We start from the raw sequence: 16,928 nt of genomic DNA, 5'->3' as shown, positions 1-16,928 counted from the left end.
CATTCTGAGAGGCCTTGTCTGTCTGGAGTTTTGAAGATTTCGAAATTATTTCTTTAAACTTTTCCTCTTTTCTCTTTAATATGAAATGTCTGTTTATATGTAGATTGTTATAGATCTTGTTATTCTCCTTCCATATCTCTTTTTTTTTTTATACTTCCCATTTACATCTCTCTGTCTTGCTCTGTTTTATTCTCTCAGTAGAGTTCTGTGCCCGTTCTTCTGTTCTTCAGGTTTCTCTCCAGCTCTGTTTAGTTTACTATTAAACCTGTTGGGACACCTGGGTGGCTCAGCTGAGATTGAGTCCTCCATTGGGCTTTTGCTCAGTGGAGAGCCTGCTTCTCCCTCTGCCTGCTCTGCCTGCCACTTCCCCTGCTTGTGCTCTCTCTCTCTGACAAATAAATTAAATTAAATTAAAATAACACCTCTGTTTCTTTAAAAAAAACAAAAACAAAAAAACCTGTCAGTTGTTTGGGGGTTTTTTGTTTTTGTTTTTTTGAAGATTTTATTTTTTTGAGAGAGCTAGCATGAGCAGCAGGGAGGGTTGTAAAGGGAGAAGCAGATTTCCCGCTGAGCCAGGGGCCCAATGTGGGACTCTATCCCAGGACCCTGGGATCATGACCTCGGTCAGAGTTGTCAGATGCTTAACTAACTGAGCCACCCAGGTGCCCCACCATGTTTTTCATTCCGAATTTATTTGTGGTTACTTTTAGAAACATCTTTTTTTGTTTATCCTTTCCTATTCTTTTATGATGTTCATTCCTTGCTTTATCTGTTTGAACGACTGTAATATACTTTATTACTATTTTTTTAAGAGAACCATGTAGGTTTGTATATGTTTGCCAGCAGTAGAGAACATGAGGTTTCTGCATCTTTGGCCAATATACTTACTTTAAAATTGCTTTCAGATTACATTTCCAGAGGTGCCTGGCTGTCTCAGTGGGTAGAGCATGGGACTCTTGATCTTGGGGTCCTGAGTTTGAGCTCCACGTTGGGCTTAGAAATCACTTTTAAAAAATTATTCCATTTCTCGTTTCTTGAGGATGAGTTCTCCGCATTTTTCCATCTGCTGACTGCTGCATATCAGTCTGTTCTTTCTGCTTTGTAATCTTTTATAGTGAGCTCACCTGGGGTGGGGTGAGGAAGGCATGTTTTCTGTGGGAGTCTTATGTGATCCCTAGACTATGGAAATGTCCTGAAAGCACAGTTTTCCATTGATCATCTTTTCCCTTTTTTAAAAACATTCTTTTTTTTTTAAGATTTTATTTATTTGATGGAGAGAGAGAGAGTGAGCACCAGGGGAGTGGCAGGCAGAAAGAGAAGCAGGCTCCTCGCAGAGCAGGGAGCCAAATGTAGGGCTTGATCCCTGGGATCATGACCTGAGCTGAAGGCAGATGTTAATGACTCAGCTACCCAGGTGCCCCTAAGCTAATTCATTTAGAAATATCATCTTTGCTCCATATTAAGGTGTCATGTATACTTTGGTCTAGTTCTCTTCCTGTTTAATTGTTCTGTAGCAGACTATTTTAAATACTGTAATCTTAAAATATTTTGATATGTAGTAGGGCAAATTACTCCTCTATCTTTGCTTATCGGAGATTTTATGGGGACTTCTCCCTTTAAAACTATATTCTTTCAATTGCAGTTTTATGATTATTTATTTAAATCTTATTTGCCTCTTCCTTCCCCAACAAAACCTTAATAAGATTGTAGATTAATTTGTAGATTATTAATAGTTTTTAAAAGGTTTGTGTTTACAAGTTTTAGTTAAACTTACTATTGTTTTTTGTTGTTACAGTCAAGATTTCTTTTTCACTTAAATGTTTCTAAATAACAGTTAAATTTTTTTAAGAAGGTGACATTTCAGAAAAAGACCTGAGATGAGAGTAACTGTGGGAAGGCCCATGGTCTGGAATTTTGCCTGCCATATTGAGGAAATAGCAATGATAGAGTGAGCAAGGAGAGAAGCAGGGAGTAAAAAGAAATGAGGTCAGAGAAGGGATAGAGGTGACAGATGCTATAAGGCTTTGTGCGCACCATTTGCAAGAACTTTGGCTCTTGTTCCTTATGAGAGGAGGAGCCACTGAGGACTGGTAAGCCAAGGTCACACGTACTACGTATTTATTTGATTAGTTGGAAGGAGGAGCAAGCAGGAAGACAAGTTAGGAGTCATTTAAAAAATTCATATGAGAGGGGTGCCTGCATGGCTCAGTCAGTTAAGCCCCTGACTCCTGATTTCAGCTTGGGTCGTGAGATCAAGCCGCGCATTAGAGTCTGCTGGGTGTGGAGCCTGCTTAAGATTCTCCCTCTCTCCCTATCCCCCAGCCACCCCTCTCTTAAAAAAAAAAAATACGAGAAAAGATACTGACTCAGACTAGAGTGACTGCAGTTGGAGTGGTTATAAAGTGGTCAGATTCTGGATACATTAAGAAGATAGAGACCACAGAATTTCATGATTGGATATGGGGTATGGTAAGAGAAGGGAGTTTAGTATGAGTTCAGAGATTTAAAACTGAGCAGCTAGAAAATGGGAAGAGCTCACTTTTGAACCGAGGTGCCTTACGTTAAGACATCTAAGTGAAGTTGAGTGAGCAGTTAATCTATAAATGAAATCTCCACTTGCTCAGGTTTGGTTGTTTATATTTGTTGTGATTTTTAAAATTTCTTAATATAAAATATATGTTGTGATTAAAAAAAAAAAAAGGTTCTGGGGCACCTGGGTGGCTTAGTCAGTTAAGCATCTGCCTTCAGCTCAGGCATGATCAGGGGTTCTGGGATAAAGCCCTGTGTCAGACTCCCTGCTCAGTGGGGAGTCTTCTTTTCTCTCTGCCCCTCCCTCAACTTGTTCTCTCTCTCTCTCTCTCAAGTAAAGAAAGAAAGAAAATTTTTTAAAGAGAATCTTGTTTGTCTGAAAGGACAAAATTCTTATTTCTTTATGTTAATATCAACCATCTTAAATGAATAGAAAATGATCTGTTCTTAAATGCTTTTATTTATTTATGTTTATTTTATTTATTTATAAAGATTTTATTTGTCAGAGAGCACAAACAGAGGAAGTGTCAGGCAAAGGGAAAAGCAGGCCTCCCGCTGAGCAAAGATCCTGATGTGGGACTTGATTTCAGGACTCTGGGCTCATGATTTGAGCTGGCAGATACTTAAGAGGCAGATGCTTAACCGGCTGAGCCATCCAGGTGTCCCTCCTTAATGTTTTTAAAGCTTTGACCAGGGAAATAGACTGTCTGAGCCTCTCCCTTTTTTTAGGCATATATATGCTATTCCCTTATTAAATGGAATACAAAAATATGTTAACATTTAAACACCACAGAAATGCATAATTTGTACACACACATATTACATATGTATACACAGTTTTCCAGTTTTTAACTTAACTAGTGCTTTTTTGAGGAGTTCTTTATCTTAATCTCTTCCTTTAGTTTTTATTTTGTTATTTTTGCCATATTTTTTTCCCTCTACACCCAGTCTGTTGGCTGTTGACTTAAGGGTATGCTAGAGCCACAAAATGGAATGTTCATTTTTCAGCTAATTGATGCCATGGGTTAGTTTATGAGGAAGACATATCTCCATTTTAAGATTTATTATTTTGATAACTTTTCCTAATTTATTTTTAATGTTTTAAGTTATGGTGCAATTTCTAGATCTCCCTAATTACCTAAATCCTCCCATTCATCTACTGTATGGTTTGTGGTTTTCATCTCCTGCCGGCATATTCTCTCTCAGTTCTATCTGAAAGTGTTATCTCTTTCAGAAAGCTAGTGCTGATTAAATAGAGAGCAAGGGATAGTTTTTCCCAAAACAGTACTGGCTAATGTCTACACAGTAGTGTCATGTTTAGTTGGTATAATCCCTTTCAGTGACATCTACAATTGCAGCTTATTAGAATTCTTCTAGTGCGAGTTGCCCAGTCTGACCTTCACAGGACCTGCTTTGCATGCCACCCATCTGTGTGGTTGCATGAAGGAGGCAGTTGGGGAATGTCGATAAAGACCATGTTGTTCTCATATTTATCTTTCTCCTGTACATGTCTGTAAAGGCAAATAGTTTCAAGAGAGGTTTGTGCTGACACTGAATGCAGCTCTTGCAGTCGTCGTAGGCTTTTTGCTAGCAGTTTCCATGCTACCCTTTTGCTTTTGTTACGATACTACCCTTGCTCAGAGCATCCCTTCTCATGGTGCTGTTCCACGTGTCCTTTTCTTCTAGGACTGTATGCTGCCCAGATGACTTTATGGGTCATGATTTGGCACATGGCAGATTTGTCCATCCTAACACTAGAGCCTAGGAATCCTGCATTCAGCATGACCTGAAGTTTTCTCCTCAAAGCATTAAAATTGTTAACAAAACAAAAAACCCTTTTTTAAGCTTTGCCCCCCCAATATTAAGTCTTTTAAAGAGTTCAATTACATAGCAGGAAAGGTTAGTTCTTATCCTGCCTACATGTGTACTAAGAAAGTTTAATGGGAATAATTTCTATCCCCTTGAATTTAATGTAACATAAAGACTGTGGTGTGAACACTCACCATACCAAATTTCTTTTCTTTTCTTTTAAAGTTTTTATTTATTTATTAGAACATGAGCAGGGGAGAGGGTCAGAGCGGGGGAGAGGGGCAGACTCCCCACGGAGCAGGGATCCTGACACGGGACTCCATCCCAGGACCCTGAGATCACAACCTGAGCCTAAGGCAGACACACTTAACTCACTGAGCCACCCAGGCACCTCCAAATTTATTTTCATTGCTTAGGCATGAACTTTATAACTATGGATCTTGGGCTCGTCAAAATGTAGCTGATGAGTTCTGTGTAGTCCAGGGAAACTTGCCACCTTGTTTGAGACCATCTGAAAGTCTTTAGAAGGAGTTGTGAAAAGAACAGGAGAGGTGTGATTGGTTACTCAGGCTCTTCAGTGGATGAAATTGCTGGAGAGAGCAAGTCATGTCCATGTGGGAATCAGGCGCCAATTATTCATCTCAGGGACCGTTGAAACCCATCAAGATGGTGGAAACATTCAGGTTTTATAAGGTTCTCAACACAGTTTCAGTAGCTTTAAATTCACAGGTTTGGTACCTAGGTAAGTGCTTAGGTCTCTGGCGGCAAGTGACTGGATTTTGTCATTGAAGAAGAAGTAAGTTTACTTAATTGCTTTGAAGGTTATTATGTGGTAGAAAAGGGACTCTCTTTTTTTAAGTTTTTTTTTTCTTTTTTTATTTGAGAGAGAGACAGAGAATGAGTGGGAGAAAGGGGCAGAGGGAAAGGGAGGAGCAGACTCCCCGCTGAGCAGGAGCCCGACTCGGGGCCCAATCCCAGGACCCTGAGATCATGACCTGAACTGAAGGCAGACACTCAACCATGTGAGCCACCCAGGCACCCCAAAAGGGACTCTTTTTAACAAACTAATTGAACTTTCGGTTAGTAGTGGTATATAGGTATCTAGGAAGAGTCTTTTGAATCTTTGGGATAATGAGAGAGAGCTGGGTTTTATCAGACACTGAATTGTCAGTTTTGTTTGGCTTTTCACAGGTTCACCGGAACAGCACAACGCGCTCCGGCTGTGATGTGAACCCCTCCTGCGCACTGTGTGGCTCGGGCAGCACTGTCACCATGCCTCCAGAAATTCACTATGAAGCCCCTCTGTTGGAACGCCTTTCCCAATTGGACTCTTGTGTTCACCCAGTCCTAGCATTTCCAGATGGTAAGAAAGGCCACAGAATATAAAGTTTAAATGAGATTTAAAGGCTTCAAAATGAAAGAAAGTCAGCCAGGATCCTGATACAATCCAGGTGCTATCAGGGTATCAATTTCAGTCAACATTGTCTCTTAGAATTTTGCAGATAGGGTGCAGCAGATCTGCCAGACCAGAATGTGCCACTAAAAGATTGCAACTTGCCAGGAGAGAGATTTCCTCCCAGCCTTTCAAGTGGCTCCTGACCCTGAAATAAAACCCTGCCTAGCTTTGTTAGCCATATGGCCCAAGTTTTCTACTAATATTTCCACTTTCATTAGAAGTCACCTGACAGTAGGAATAATTCGATCAAGCTCTTTCTTAATCAAGGGAGTTCTGATAACAAGTCCTGGAGCAGCTATAGGATTTAGGTAGGAAAAAAAAGAATTCAGTTATTTGAAAAACAGATAAAGGAGAGGGGATTGCAGTGTTTGATCAACTGTCAAACAGAAGAGGGCATCCTCTAGGGTAGGTGTCAGTAATTATTGTTTTTTATAAAGTTTCATTGGAACACAGCCAGCCCATTTGTGTATACATTGTCATTGGCTGCTTTTCTGCTGGAGTGGCTGTAATATTACATAGTTGCCATCAGACTGAACATAGTTTGGCCTGCAGTGCCCAAATTATTTACCATCTGTCCCTTTTAAGAAAAAGTTTATAAACTTTTGGACCATATGGATAGCAAGCTAGGCAGGGTTTTTATTTTAGGTCGGGAGTGGTGGAGCAGTAAATAAACTTTAGAACATAATGAGTGGGAAACCCTAACACATCTTCTGTGTACTTCAGATTCCAAGGTTCATTAGCTTTTACCTTCTCTTACCATTTGGATTATAGCTCATATAACTTAAGATTTTATTTGTATAGCATTTTATGGTTTACAAAGCACCTTTCTTCTACTTGTTTTATTTGCTTCTCTCAGGAATCTTGGAAGGTGTTGACTTTAGTTTGTGGTAGATCAAGAAAAGGCTTAGAAAAGTCGTGCTTTATCTTAGGCTGAATGGTAATGAGTTTTAAATGGTTCTAGAATTCAAACCCGTGTCATCTGATGCCTGTCCTTCATTTCACTATATAATATGCTTCTTCCCAGCCAGGTTATTCAAGGAAATCAGTTTTCCATACCCATTTCTAGACTCTGACTGCAGGTGGAGCCACCTGGAAAACTTAGGAACATTTCTTGGGGTGCTCTCTCAGGATCACATTTGCATTTCTCAGGATCTCGTATTTGAATAAAGAAGGCTGAAGCCTGTAGTTACATTCTGATTCTGATAAGGCCTCTTCCATACTCACTGAATATCAGCTTATAAACATGGTGATCATTTCTTTGTCAACAGCATTACCATATACAGTTGTGAATTGTCTTCCCCATCCCCCAGTCACATATGCTCAAACTCTCTGTCTCACAGACTGGTGCCTTTACACTTCCTTACTCCATCCAGTTTCAAGCTATTGTAGGTAGCATTGAGGGAGAAAGGAAGGAAAGATGTGGAGACTCTTCTCTCTGGTCTTTAGCATCTTCACTTTCCTGCCTGCCTTTCAATACTTTTCCTCTCTCGTTGTCTCCCAGCCTCACACAGCTCCTAACCATGATACTGGGGTTTGGACAGGAGAGTTGGTCATTAAATTTCCTTACGAGACTGTAAAGGAGAATATATATATTTTATTATTTCAAGTAGGATGTATGAACATATTTGCCTTAGACTTTCTGTGGTTTGACTCGGGCGAGACAGTTAACCACAGTTAATATTGTTCCTTTTGGATAATTTTGTTTTGATCCAAACAGATTATCACATTCAGAATATTTGTAAGTTGTAAGGTTTTCACAAAGATGTCCAACCCCAAAGGGCACCATTCTTCTTTGTGAGTAGCACTTCCTGAGTATTGAGATTCCCCATGGATCACTGTGGAATAGTAAGTAACAGTGAAGACTAGCGGCCAACGTAATACGTTGTGGGTCAGACATTACATACCCCACACCTGACCTTTGGGTCACCCTTTTATAGCCAGTTCTCTTGAAGATACTTAGAGATAGCAGGATTTTCAGGTAGTTTTACTAATGTTTCCTAACCTTGTTTGTAGGTGGGATGGGAACCAACTGCAGCTCTTAATCTTAGAGTTCTTTGTCCCATGTTGACCACACCTCAGCCATTTAGATTAAGTGTGGCTAGAGATGGTAGAATTTGAGGAGCTGGAGGAGCCTGGCTGCAAGGTGAAGGCCGTAGAGTGTGATGACTCTTCAGTATTCCTACAAGGAGGAGCTTGTTTCCTTAACAAGCCAGTTAATCCTTAGCATGGAAATGTAGAGGATGTCTAAAACCTTAGTAGAATGTTAACTTGAGTTTGAGCTTCATAAGAGCACCACCTGCTGGCCTAGAGGATCTATGCTATTTTGAGAGCGCTTACCCAGACTGGTGTATGTGAGGCTACCGCAGTTTACCAGCAGGAGGAGGAAGTGAGTATTATGAAACAAACCTAGAAAATTTGCTTGAGAAAATGGTGGAAAGTAATGAGCAAAACAGTCAAGTGAATCGTGAAATGTCAGACACCCCCCCCCCCCCCCGCCAGCATGAAGTCAGTCTCTTCATTTTGTCTGAGGAAATAGTAACTTTAAAATGATGTTAGTTTCCTTCTGTTTCCTATTTCCTGTTTTAACACTTCTGTTTTCCTGTTACTGACCTGATCAGGCATCTGCACCCTCCTCTCTGATGATGGCGCTTGAACGGCATGGCCTGTGTGAGGATGGAATGTGTGAAGTCTTCTGGCTGGATGGGTCCCTGTTGTGTTCTCTACTATTTCATACCCTTTCATTGCTTACCTTCAGGTCCTGCATATCTAATCCATTTCAGAGCTTTAGCGCTACATGGATCTCAGGTGTTATTACTTACTTAGAGCATGAACTCAGACCAGCAATTCCTAAGAGATCATTTTTGTTCATTGAGTGGGGGATTTAACGGACTTCCTGTTCATTCTTAGAGGAGTTAAACACCATAGCAAGTTTCTAGCAAAGTAAAACAGCCTGAGTGCTTTGAGCAGTTTGTTATTATCCCTAACTGCCTATTTGGTGGGTTTATAGGGGAAATTGCTCTTGATTCTGCTTAATACCTCAACTCTAGGGCACACGGTGGTATTCTTCAATTATAGCAGCTTCTACTTCAGCATTAGATGAGGGTGGGGAATTAGGTATGGTTCTGGAGTCTTGATGTAATGTGTTGAGAGTGGAGAGAGTCAGGGGCACCTGTGTGGCCCAGTTGGTTAGGCGACTGCCTTCATCTCTGGTCATGATCCCAGGATTGTAATACAATAGCCTCCCTAATAGGCTCCCTGCTCCGCCGGGCGGGGAGGTGGTGGCAGTGTGGGGGGCCTGCTTCTCCCTCTCCTGCTTGCATTGCCAGCGCTCTCCTCTCTCGTTCTGTCGAATAAAACCTTTAAAAAGAAGAAGAAGAAGAGGTAGAGAGGCTCCGTCAGTCTAGGCTAGCAGTAACAAATACTGTCCTCTCTTGTGCTTACTCTGATTGATTGGTGGTGGCTTCCTGGACCTAACTCTGTAATTTTTAAAGATGAATCTAAGGTCTCGGGGTACAGTAGGGGAAAGAGTGTTTTGATTTTTTTGTTTTTGTCTGCAACAGAGGAAAGGAGAGCTCTAGAGCTTGTGTGCTGGGATGTTACCTTCCCAGATCTAGGCCTGCCACCTCATTTTACCGATAAAGCTAAAAAGCCAGCTAAGTGGTTTGTTCTTGTTTTTGCCTTCTACTCAGTGATGGAATTAGGACCTGAATCCAGGCCTTGTCATTTCTAGTCAAGGTATTGTTTTCATTATAAATCAGGTCTCTTAAATTCCTCCCTACCTCCTTTTTTCCTGGCTTAATTTTCAATAGGTCTGGTAGAGCAATGACTGGATAAAGGAAAAGGAAACCGTGAAATCACTAGGCTTCTGTCGTCCCATTATAGAGACTTGGCCAACTCTTCTGTTGACAAGGGGTGTCCGGCCAACTCTTCTGTTGACAAGGGGTGTCCTCGGATATGGAGGAAGTGTTTTCCCCTTTGTGGGGCCTCTAGACATTCCAGCTTAGCCCAGTTTTCAGAGTGCCTCCAGACAATGCTTTATTTCCTACACACCCTTTTCCCTAACCATTTTGAATTACAGCAAAAAATATTTACCATTAATAACCTCAAGTCAATTCTTGATTGTTTATTAATGGGAAATCCTTTTTTAAAAAAAAATTAGACCTTCTTTAGGAGGGTGGGGGGAATCAAACCATTTTATTGAGGGACTCTGGGAGGAGTGGAAGGGCTGGGAATGTAACGAGATCCAACAGCCTCGGTCTGGTTGGTATCTCCCCAACTTTGAGGTTGCTGAAAGCTGATGTTTATCTTTTAAGGTTGGGATAGGTGAATTTGTTTTTAAGTGTGGGAAAGAAGGAATGAGTATGCAAAAAAAAAAAAAAATTCGGAAGACAGCACTGTCCTTACATACTGTATCTCAGTACTTAGACATATTAGCAAATATTTGTTATCTTTAAAACTTCAGTAGTTCTCCTAATTTGTTGGACTGCCATAATAAATGGCTTAACGGTGGTCTTTTCACAGAACTGGAAGATAATGTCTGGCGCTGAGGCTGCTTGCCCACTGGGGAAAGGCATCCCTGAGAACAGAATTATTTTATTCACTCAGGGATATCTGTTCATTCCAGTCCTGAGAAGCTCAGTGTTCAAATTTGTTCTTAAAGTGTCATGAGGCCCATGGTATATACTATAGAAAAGAGTGTTTAAATGTTTTTACACTATAGAACTGCCTTGAAAAATACCCTGTACACTCCACTTCTTGCCAGTAATTTGAGAAATCTTACATTCCACCTCTCCGTTCTCTGGATCAAATAATCTCATGGTGTAGTAGCTGAGAGTGTGGGCTCGAGGGTTCTACATACCTAAGTTTGAGTGTTGGTTGACTTACTAAACTGTGTATTCTTAAATAGTGATTCACCTCTATGAACCTGTTTGGTCTTTTGAAAAAGACCATAATGATGCTTACATCAAAATGAAATACAGATTTTAAATTAATTCTCAAGTGTAAGACCTGTAAAAAGAAAACTGCCAAACAATGCTGAAAGAAAATTAAAGAAAACTGAAATAAATAGATCTACCACATTCATGGATTGAGAGACTTGGTGTTGATGGCAGAAAAGAAAGCAGTTCTCCCCAGATTGACCTTAGAGTCTGTGTAATACACAACGAGCTTTTTTGTATTTGAGTTTTTTGCAGAAGCCTAAAGAAGAAACAAACCACCTAGGATTAAGGAAGAATCCGCTTCCATTTTATCTGCAGCACTGAATGTTAGAATAAAGTAAAGTAGTAGTGACAGTTTTTAAGGTCTGAGAGAAAAATGGTTTCAGTCTAGAAATATTTTTCCTAAGGAAATTACTTAATGGCACATTCTTAGGAAAATAAAAAAACAGAACTAAGAAAGTGAAAAAGTACAATAATGGTAAACCAAAGTGGTAAAAATTATAGTTTAAAAGATTAATTTTTGATGAATATTAACTAATCGGCAAAAAAGAACCCTCTAGGTGGGAGGTGAGGAGCTAAGAAGGAAGAGGGGGTAGTACTCAGTGGATGGTAAGTATTTGTTGAATGAATATATCCTGATTAACTGTGTTAATAGTATTAGGTTTAAATGTTTTAGTCTCTAGGAGAATAGAAGCAGGGTGTTTATCAATGTTTTGAACCAGTAAAGTTTAACAGACTTGGTAGAATTCCTGAACAAAGAAAACTCCATTGCTCTACCAAAAGGTGATTTTAGATGGTGTGTGTGTTTGTTTAATTTGAAAATGAAAGTCAAAAGTGACTTGCTTGTGAATAAAAGAATGACCTTCAGCAAGGTTCAGGTAACCAGCTGCTCCACAGGACAGTGCTTGCCCTGCCGGGCCGTCCTGCCACTGGGCGCAGAAGAAAGGGTGTGACGTGGATCCTCACCGGATGGAGAGCGCACGTTACCGGTAGACGCATCTCCCTTCTTGAGAGAGGAGCCCAGGGGCCAGGTGTCTGGACTAACCCGCAGCGTTTCGTGTTTCTCGCAGATGTTCCCACAAGCCTGCACTTCCAGAGCATGCTGAAGTCTCAGTGGCAGAACAAGCCTTTTGACAAAATCAAACCTCCCAAAAAGTTTTCACTTAAGCACAGAGCACCCATGCCAGGCAGCCTGCCAGATCCAACTCGTAAAGACAGGCACAAGTTGGTCAACTCCTTCCTGACAACAGCCAGTAAGTTCCGGGGGACCCGGGAATCGTCCTCCGGTTATTCTCGTTTCCTTTTGTATTCTCAAGTTACTGTTTTGCTGTGGCATTATCTCGGGGTTGGGAGAGGCAGTTGGCTGATAGAAATTCAGCTCACAGTCTACTTCTGCTTGTCTCGGATGTTCTCACATGGACTTCGAAGGCTATTCCAGACACCGGGCGTCTCCGGGCAAGACCCAGAGTGCAGGATGAACAGCTGGCAGTGACATGGCATTGGCTCCAGCTATGGGCAGGCTGTCTCCTGTAGCCTGGTTGCAGATCTCTCTGCTTGAGGGCCCTGTGGGCTGCCCGGCCTGTCCTGGCCCTCGTGCTGTCTGCTAGGAGTGGCAGTCCCAGAGGACTCTCCTGCTGCCCTGGGTGTCTGTCACTGGCCTAGAGCGAACTCGAGAGCTCGGAACTCAAATAAAAGATTGAGAGAAGATTTCACAGCTCCTTTTCTGTTCCCCTCTTCAGAGCTGTCCCATCACCAAACTCGGCCTGACAGGACCCACAGGCAGCACTTAGACGATGTGGGGGCTGTGCCTATGGTGGAACGAGTGACAGCGCCAAAAGCAGAGCGCTTGCTCAACCCACCGCCACCTGTGCACGACCCAAACCCCAGCAAAATGAGATTGCGAGACCATTCATCTGAGAGAAGTGAAGGTAGGGCCAGGCCCGGCACCTCTGCCTGCATCTGCATCTGCTCAGGGCTTTCTGGGGCAGCCTGGGCATCTCTCAATTGCCCCCAGTGTCCCTCACTTTCTAGGAAGGCAGAGTAGAGGGACCCCTACTGCTTCTAAATGCAGGTTACTTCTAACTGCTGCAGCGACCTCCGCCCAGCCCCCTACCTCCCGCAGCCAGTTTGCTTCACCTTTTTATCCTCTAGGCTTAGAAAGCGTTTTTGCTTTTACCGTGTGTTGCTGGCATTTGTGGCTTGTGCTGGAAGGAGAGCCGGTTGAGGTGGCCACGTATTCCTCTTTTCTGTTGACTTCTGCAGTGTTGAAGCATCACACGGACATGAGCAGTTCGAGCTACCTGGCGGCCGCCCAGCATCCCCCGCACAGCCCCCTGGTGCGACAGCTCTCCACCTCCTCAGACACGTCGGCACCCACCAGCTCTAGCCCGCAGGTCACGGCCAGCGCGTCTGTAAGTACCTGCTCGGAGGTGGCTGGACAGCCCCTCTGCAGTCCCAGCTCCTCGGGGCTCTGGAGGACAGTGTGGGGAGTGGGCTGTGAGGCCCAGGGCATTTGGGGGTGCTCAGCTCACCGCGATGTGTGATTTTTTAGTCCAAGGGATGGTGGAAAGTTGGATGCTGAGACACACCCTGAAGGTGGTCTGTGGGGTTAGGTCTCACCTAGCATTCAGCAGTAGCATGGCTCTGATCCCGTTGGTTCCAGAAGTTCACCCTCGAGGAGTGATAGCGGACAGGTTATTTAGGAACACTGGAGGCATTCCATTTTCTTAGTTTCTGAGTGGAGGGGAGAAGGCAGGGCTTCGCGCCGCCGCTGAAAGCTGTCAGCACAGCCATTCCAGACACACATTCCTGCTGGTTTCTTTCTCATATTTAATTCCTCAGTGTTTGCCTCCTTGAAACGTATACCTAGAGCTTCTTGGTGCCCACTGACTGGTCCTTTCTGTGGTATTTATGATAATAATGGTGATAGTGCTAATAAAATGGTGTTTATTGTGTCTGTTCTGCATGCTTTTCTGTGTTAACTCATTCAATCCTAATACTGCCTTTTAAGATGTAGGTGATATTAAGGACTCTTACTCTGTAGGCAGGGAAACTGAGGCTTTGTAGGTTAAGTAAACTGTGCAAAGGGAGGCAGCTTGTGAGGGTCATGACTGCCACTCAGACCCAAGCCGTGTGACCACAGAGCCAGCTCTTCACCATGACACGCACGCACGAGCTCGGCGTCACTGAGGTCATTTGTGGGGGTGTGCAGGCGCTGAGAGCCCCCTTCAGAGCACGCTTCAGGAAACGTATAAGCTCACAAATGGGCTCGCTTTGTTCTCTGTCTTTGCTCTTTAAAATCAGACACTCTTTTCCAAATGACCTCTTTATTCCTCCCTTTTACATCCGTCACCCACAAATTTTTGTCTAAATAGGTGTGTAGTGTCTATCACAAACTCCGTTTCCCATCAGAGGGTCTCAGACAACCAGAGGATTCCAGGCTGAACGCTGAGATCTGACAGTTGGAGAGACTTCAGTGTTCTTTCGCTTCCTAGCCCTCCTTGCCTGGAGGATGTTCCCTTAGGCCCGGATTGTTTGAAATTTTTTCTTAATTAATTATTGAGTACAGATTTTGTATCTGCACTGACCCTTATGGTTCTCACTGCCTAATGTTTTCTAAGAGTGTGGATTTATTTAATAGTAAGAAGAAGGATAGGCCAGATACCGAAAATGAGGGGGAGAAACGGGTGGGGGGGATATGTGGGGTAGTGCTGCCTGAAAGCTGTTGGGCACCTCAGAAACCTCCTGTGGCTTTAAAAAAAAAGGAATCCCTGAGGATTCTGATTTGATAGAGAAGGCATCCCAGAACCTTTTGCTTGCTTCTGTGCTTTCTTTCTTTCCTCCCCTTTCCTTCTTGGCAAAGCACTCTTCATCTTGCTTCTGAGAAACCACTTTCCATTCCCATCACCTGTTCTGCCCCTCTGGCTCTAAACAGGAGAGAGTAGTTGAATTAGACCAAATGAGTGCCTGGTGGAGGCAGGGCTCAAGCCTATTGACCCATTTTTTCTTTTCTTTTCATAGTAGAAAGCTTGATGTTGAGACAAAACTCCACGGGTGTTGTCCTCAGCCCACTCCCATCTCTTGCCCTTGAAGGTACTAACAGCAGGCCCAGAAGATTCAGGGAAAAACACACCTGTTTCTGCCAGCTCCACATTCAGTCTTGATCAGGCTGCAGGGAGAGTGCTCTCTTGAGCAACCCTGAGGTACACTTCCGGTCGTGGTATGTGTCCTTTCAGCAGAGATGGGCCAGTGGTAGAGGCTTTGGGGTGTGAGGTCACTGAGCCTTAGCTACAGACCTCACCCAGGCAAGATTTGCAGAATTCTCTTCGACCATTTTGGTTAACCAGTTTTGCCTTAAATTTGTGAGGTAGAGGCCATCTGTCCTCATTTGATAGAGAAGGAAATGGAGGTGAAAAAGACATTGTGGTGGGCTGACATGAGAGGCAACAGCAGCTAAAGGCCTGGCCCAGGAAGCACTGCCTGTCAGCGTTCTCAGAATGCCTGAAGGGATGGGATGAATCAATCCTGTATCGCCCTCCAGGAACAGAGAGAGGGGTGGTTAGTTGCAGGGAACAGTGTCTTCCTCATCGTGCTTCATGAGCTGACTGCACTTGGGGCTTGGCTTTGAAGTGCAGCCCCTCGGGTGTCTCCAGCTGTGCTGTTGCCATGGCAGCACATGTGTCATCCCACTGTTGCCCTCTGGCCCCTGTCCACTCAGCCACCAGTGTCTGTTTCAGGGTGGGCTGTTTGCTGTCTGGGCCCAAGCAGCTGGTGGACTTTGCCTGCGTCCGAGAAAGCAACCAAGGCCTTCAGCTCCCTCCTGTATTCCTCCTCTGGCCTCCAGCTGCTGTAGATGCTCGCCGCCTCCTCTGATACTGGAGCCTTGTTAGGTTGAACTTCTTAATCTGCAGAAGCAAATCTCTCCTCTCCAAGAGTGAGCTGTGTGGCCAGGTCCAGGTCCTCTTCCTCTGTTTCCCTCCACTCAGCTCCACTGTGATAGAGCTAGAAAGCTCTCCACTCTTCCCCAGTGGTCAAAAAGAGGGGATATCCCATAGGGCTGAGCAGATGGTGGGTGCAGACTTAGCTGAAGAGTTCAAATCTGCAAGAAGGAGGTGCTTTCATGACGTCCAAGGTTAGATGATCCGTTGAGCTGGGCCTGTCCCCCGAGGTTTTTCCAGGATGAGGAAGCTCTCCTTTCTTAACCTTAAGGGTGCACTAGGTTTAGGGAAGCGTTGGCTGTGAGGGCCTCTGGGGCCTGGGTGATAGAGATAGCAAGGGGAAGCAGAAAGGATGACCCTAACAGGGGGGTAGTTAAGGTGTATGTGGGGGAGTCAGAACCACAGCCTCTGACTTGAGGCCTCAGGGTGAGCACCCCTGCAAAATTCAGTAGAAGTCTTCCACATGAGCCCATGAAGGAAGAGACTTGGGAGCCACTTGGCGGCTCTCTTGAGGACGTCATAGGGGGAGACCTTGTCCGCAGTGCAGGTGGCCGGCCCCCGCCCGAGGCTCAGGTGCCCGGGTGCTGGCCATCCTATTTTATGTCCCAGGTGTAGGATTTGACGTTGGCAGAATTGCACCTCCCTTGTAAATACACTTTTTTTTTAAGTGGTACATATGACTTTGGGGCTTAGACTTTTTTTTTTTTTTTTTTAAAGATTTTACTTATTTCTTTGACAGAGACACAGCGAGAGAGGGAACCCAAGCAGGGGGAGTGGGAGAGGGGGAGGCAGGCTTCCCACGGAGCAGGGAGCTTGATGTGGGGCTCAGTTCCAGGACCCTGCGAACATGCCCTGAGCCGAAGGCAGGTGCCCAACAACTGAGCCACCCAGGCGCCCCCTTAAATTCACCTTTGTCTTACAGCAGCCAGTGAGGAGGAGAAGGGGAGAGAGCTCATTCGACATTAACAACATTGTCATCCCAATGTCTGTTGCTGCAACAACTCGTGTAGAGAAACTACAGTACAAGGAAATCCTTACTCCCAGGTAGAGGCCCTTGCTCATTGGCTTCTTGCCCTTTTCTTCCGTTACTGCCTCTTTCCCCTCTTGTCCCCGAGCTTTGGGTCCTAGCCTTAGGTTTTGTCTTCTCTTTAAGAGAAATTCTTCCCTGACAGCAGTGAAATTGTTTCTCTATATCATTCTCTCATTCTGTTAATAAAGAGTACCAACCAGACCTCAGGCCACATGCTGGCTGTAGCCGTG

At 43.9% G+C, this 16,928-nt stretch overlaps 1 protein-coding gene across 3 annotated transcripts in view; it reads left to right on the top strand.

Annotated features, from left to right (window-relative positions):
• KANSL1 (KAT8 regulatory NSL complex subunit 1) overlaps nucleotides 1-16,928 on the top strand; it is a 178,628-nt gene that overhangs the window by 157,785 nt on the left and 3,915 nt on the right. For 2 of the 3 annotated variants that reach the window (XM_080827379.1, XM_080827378.1), the window contains exons 7-11: nucleotides 5,530-5,701; nucleotides 11,802-11,984; nucleotides 12,471-12,659; nucleotides 12,994-13,142; nucleotides 16,591-16,712. In XM_080827379.1, coding sequence (XP_080683505.1) covers nucleotides 5,530-5,701; nucleotides 11,802-11,984; nucleotides 12,471-12,659; nucleotides 12,994-13,142; nucleotides 16,591-16,712 — 815 coding nt within the window. The remainder of the gene's footprint in view (nucleotides 1-5,529; nucleotides 5,702-11,801; nucleotides 11,985-12,470; nucleotides 12,660-12,993; nucleotides 13,143-16,590; nucleotides 16,713-16,928) is intronic. The other variant, XM_080827380.1, reaches the window with a different exon arrangement.

This window comes from Martes martes (genome assembly GCF_963455335.1).
Source record: "Martes martes genome assembly, chromosome: 16".
Taxonomy (NCBI): domain Eukaryota; kingdom Metazoa; phylum Chordata; class Mammalia; order Carnivora; family Mustelidae; genus Martes; species Martes martes.
The sequence above is the reverse complement of the archived record's forward strand: the minus strand, read 5'-3'. Positions and strand labels throughout refer to the sequence as shown.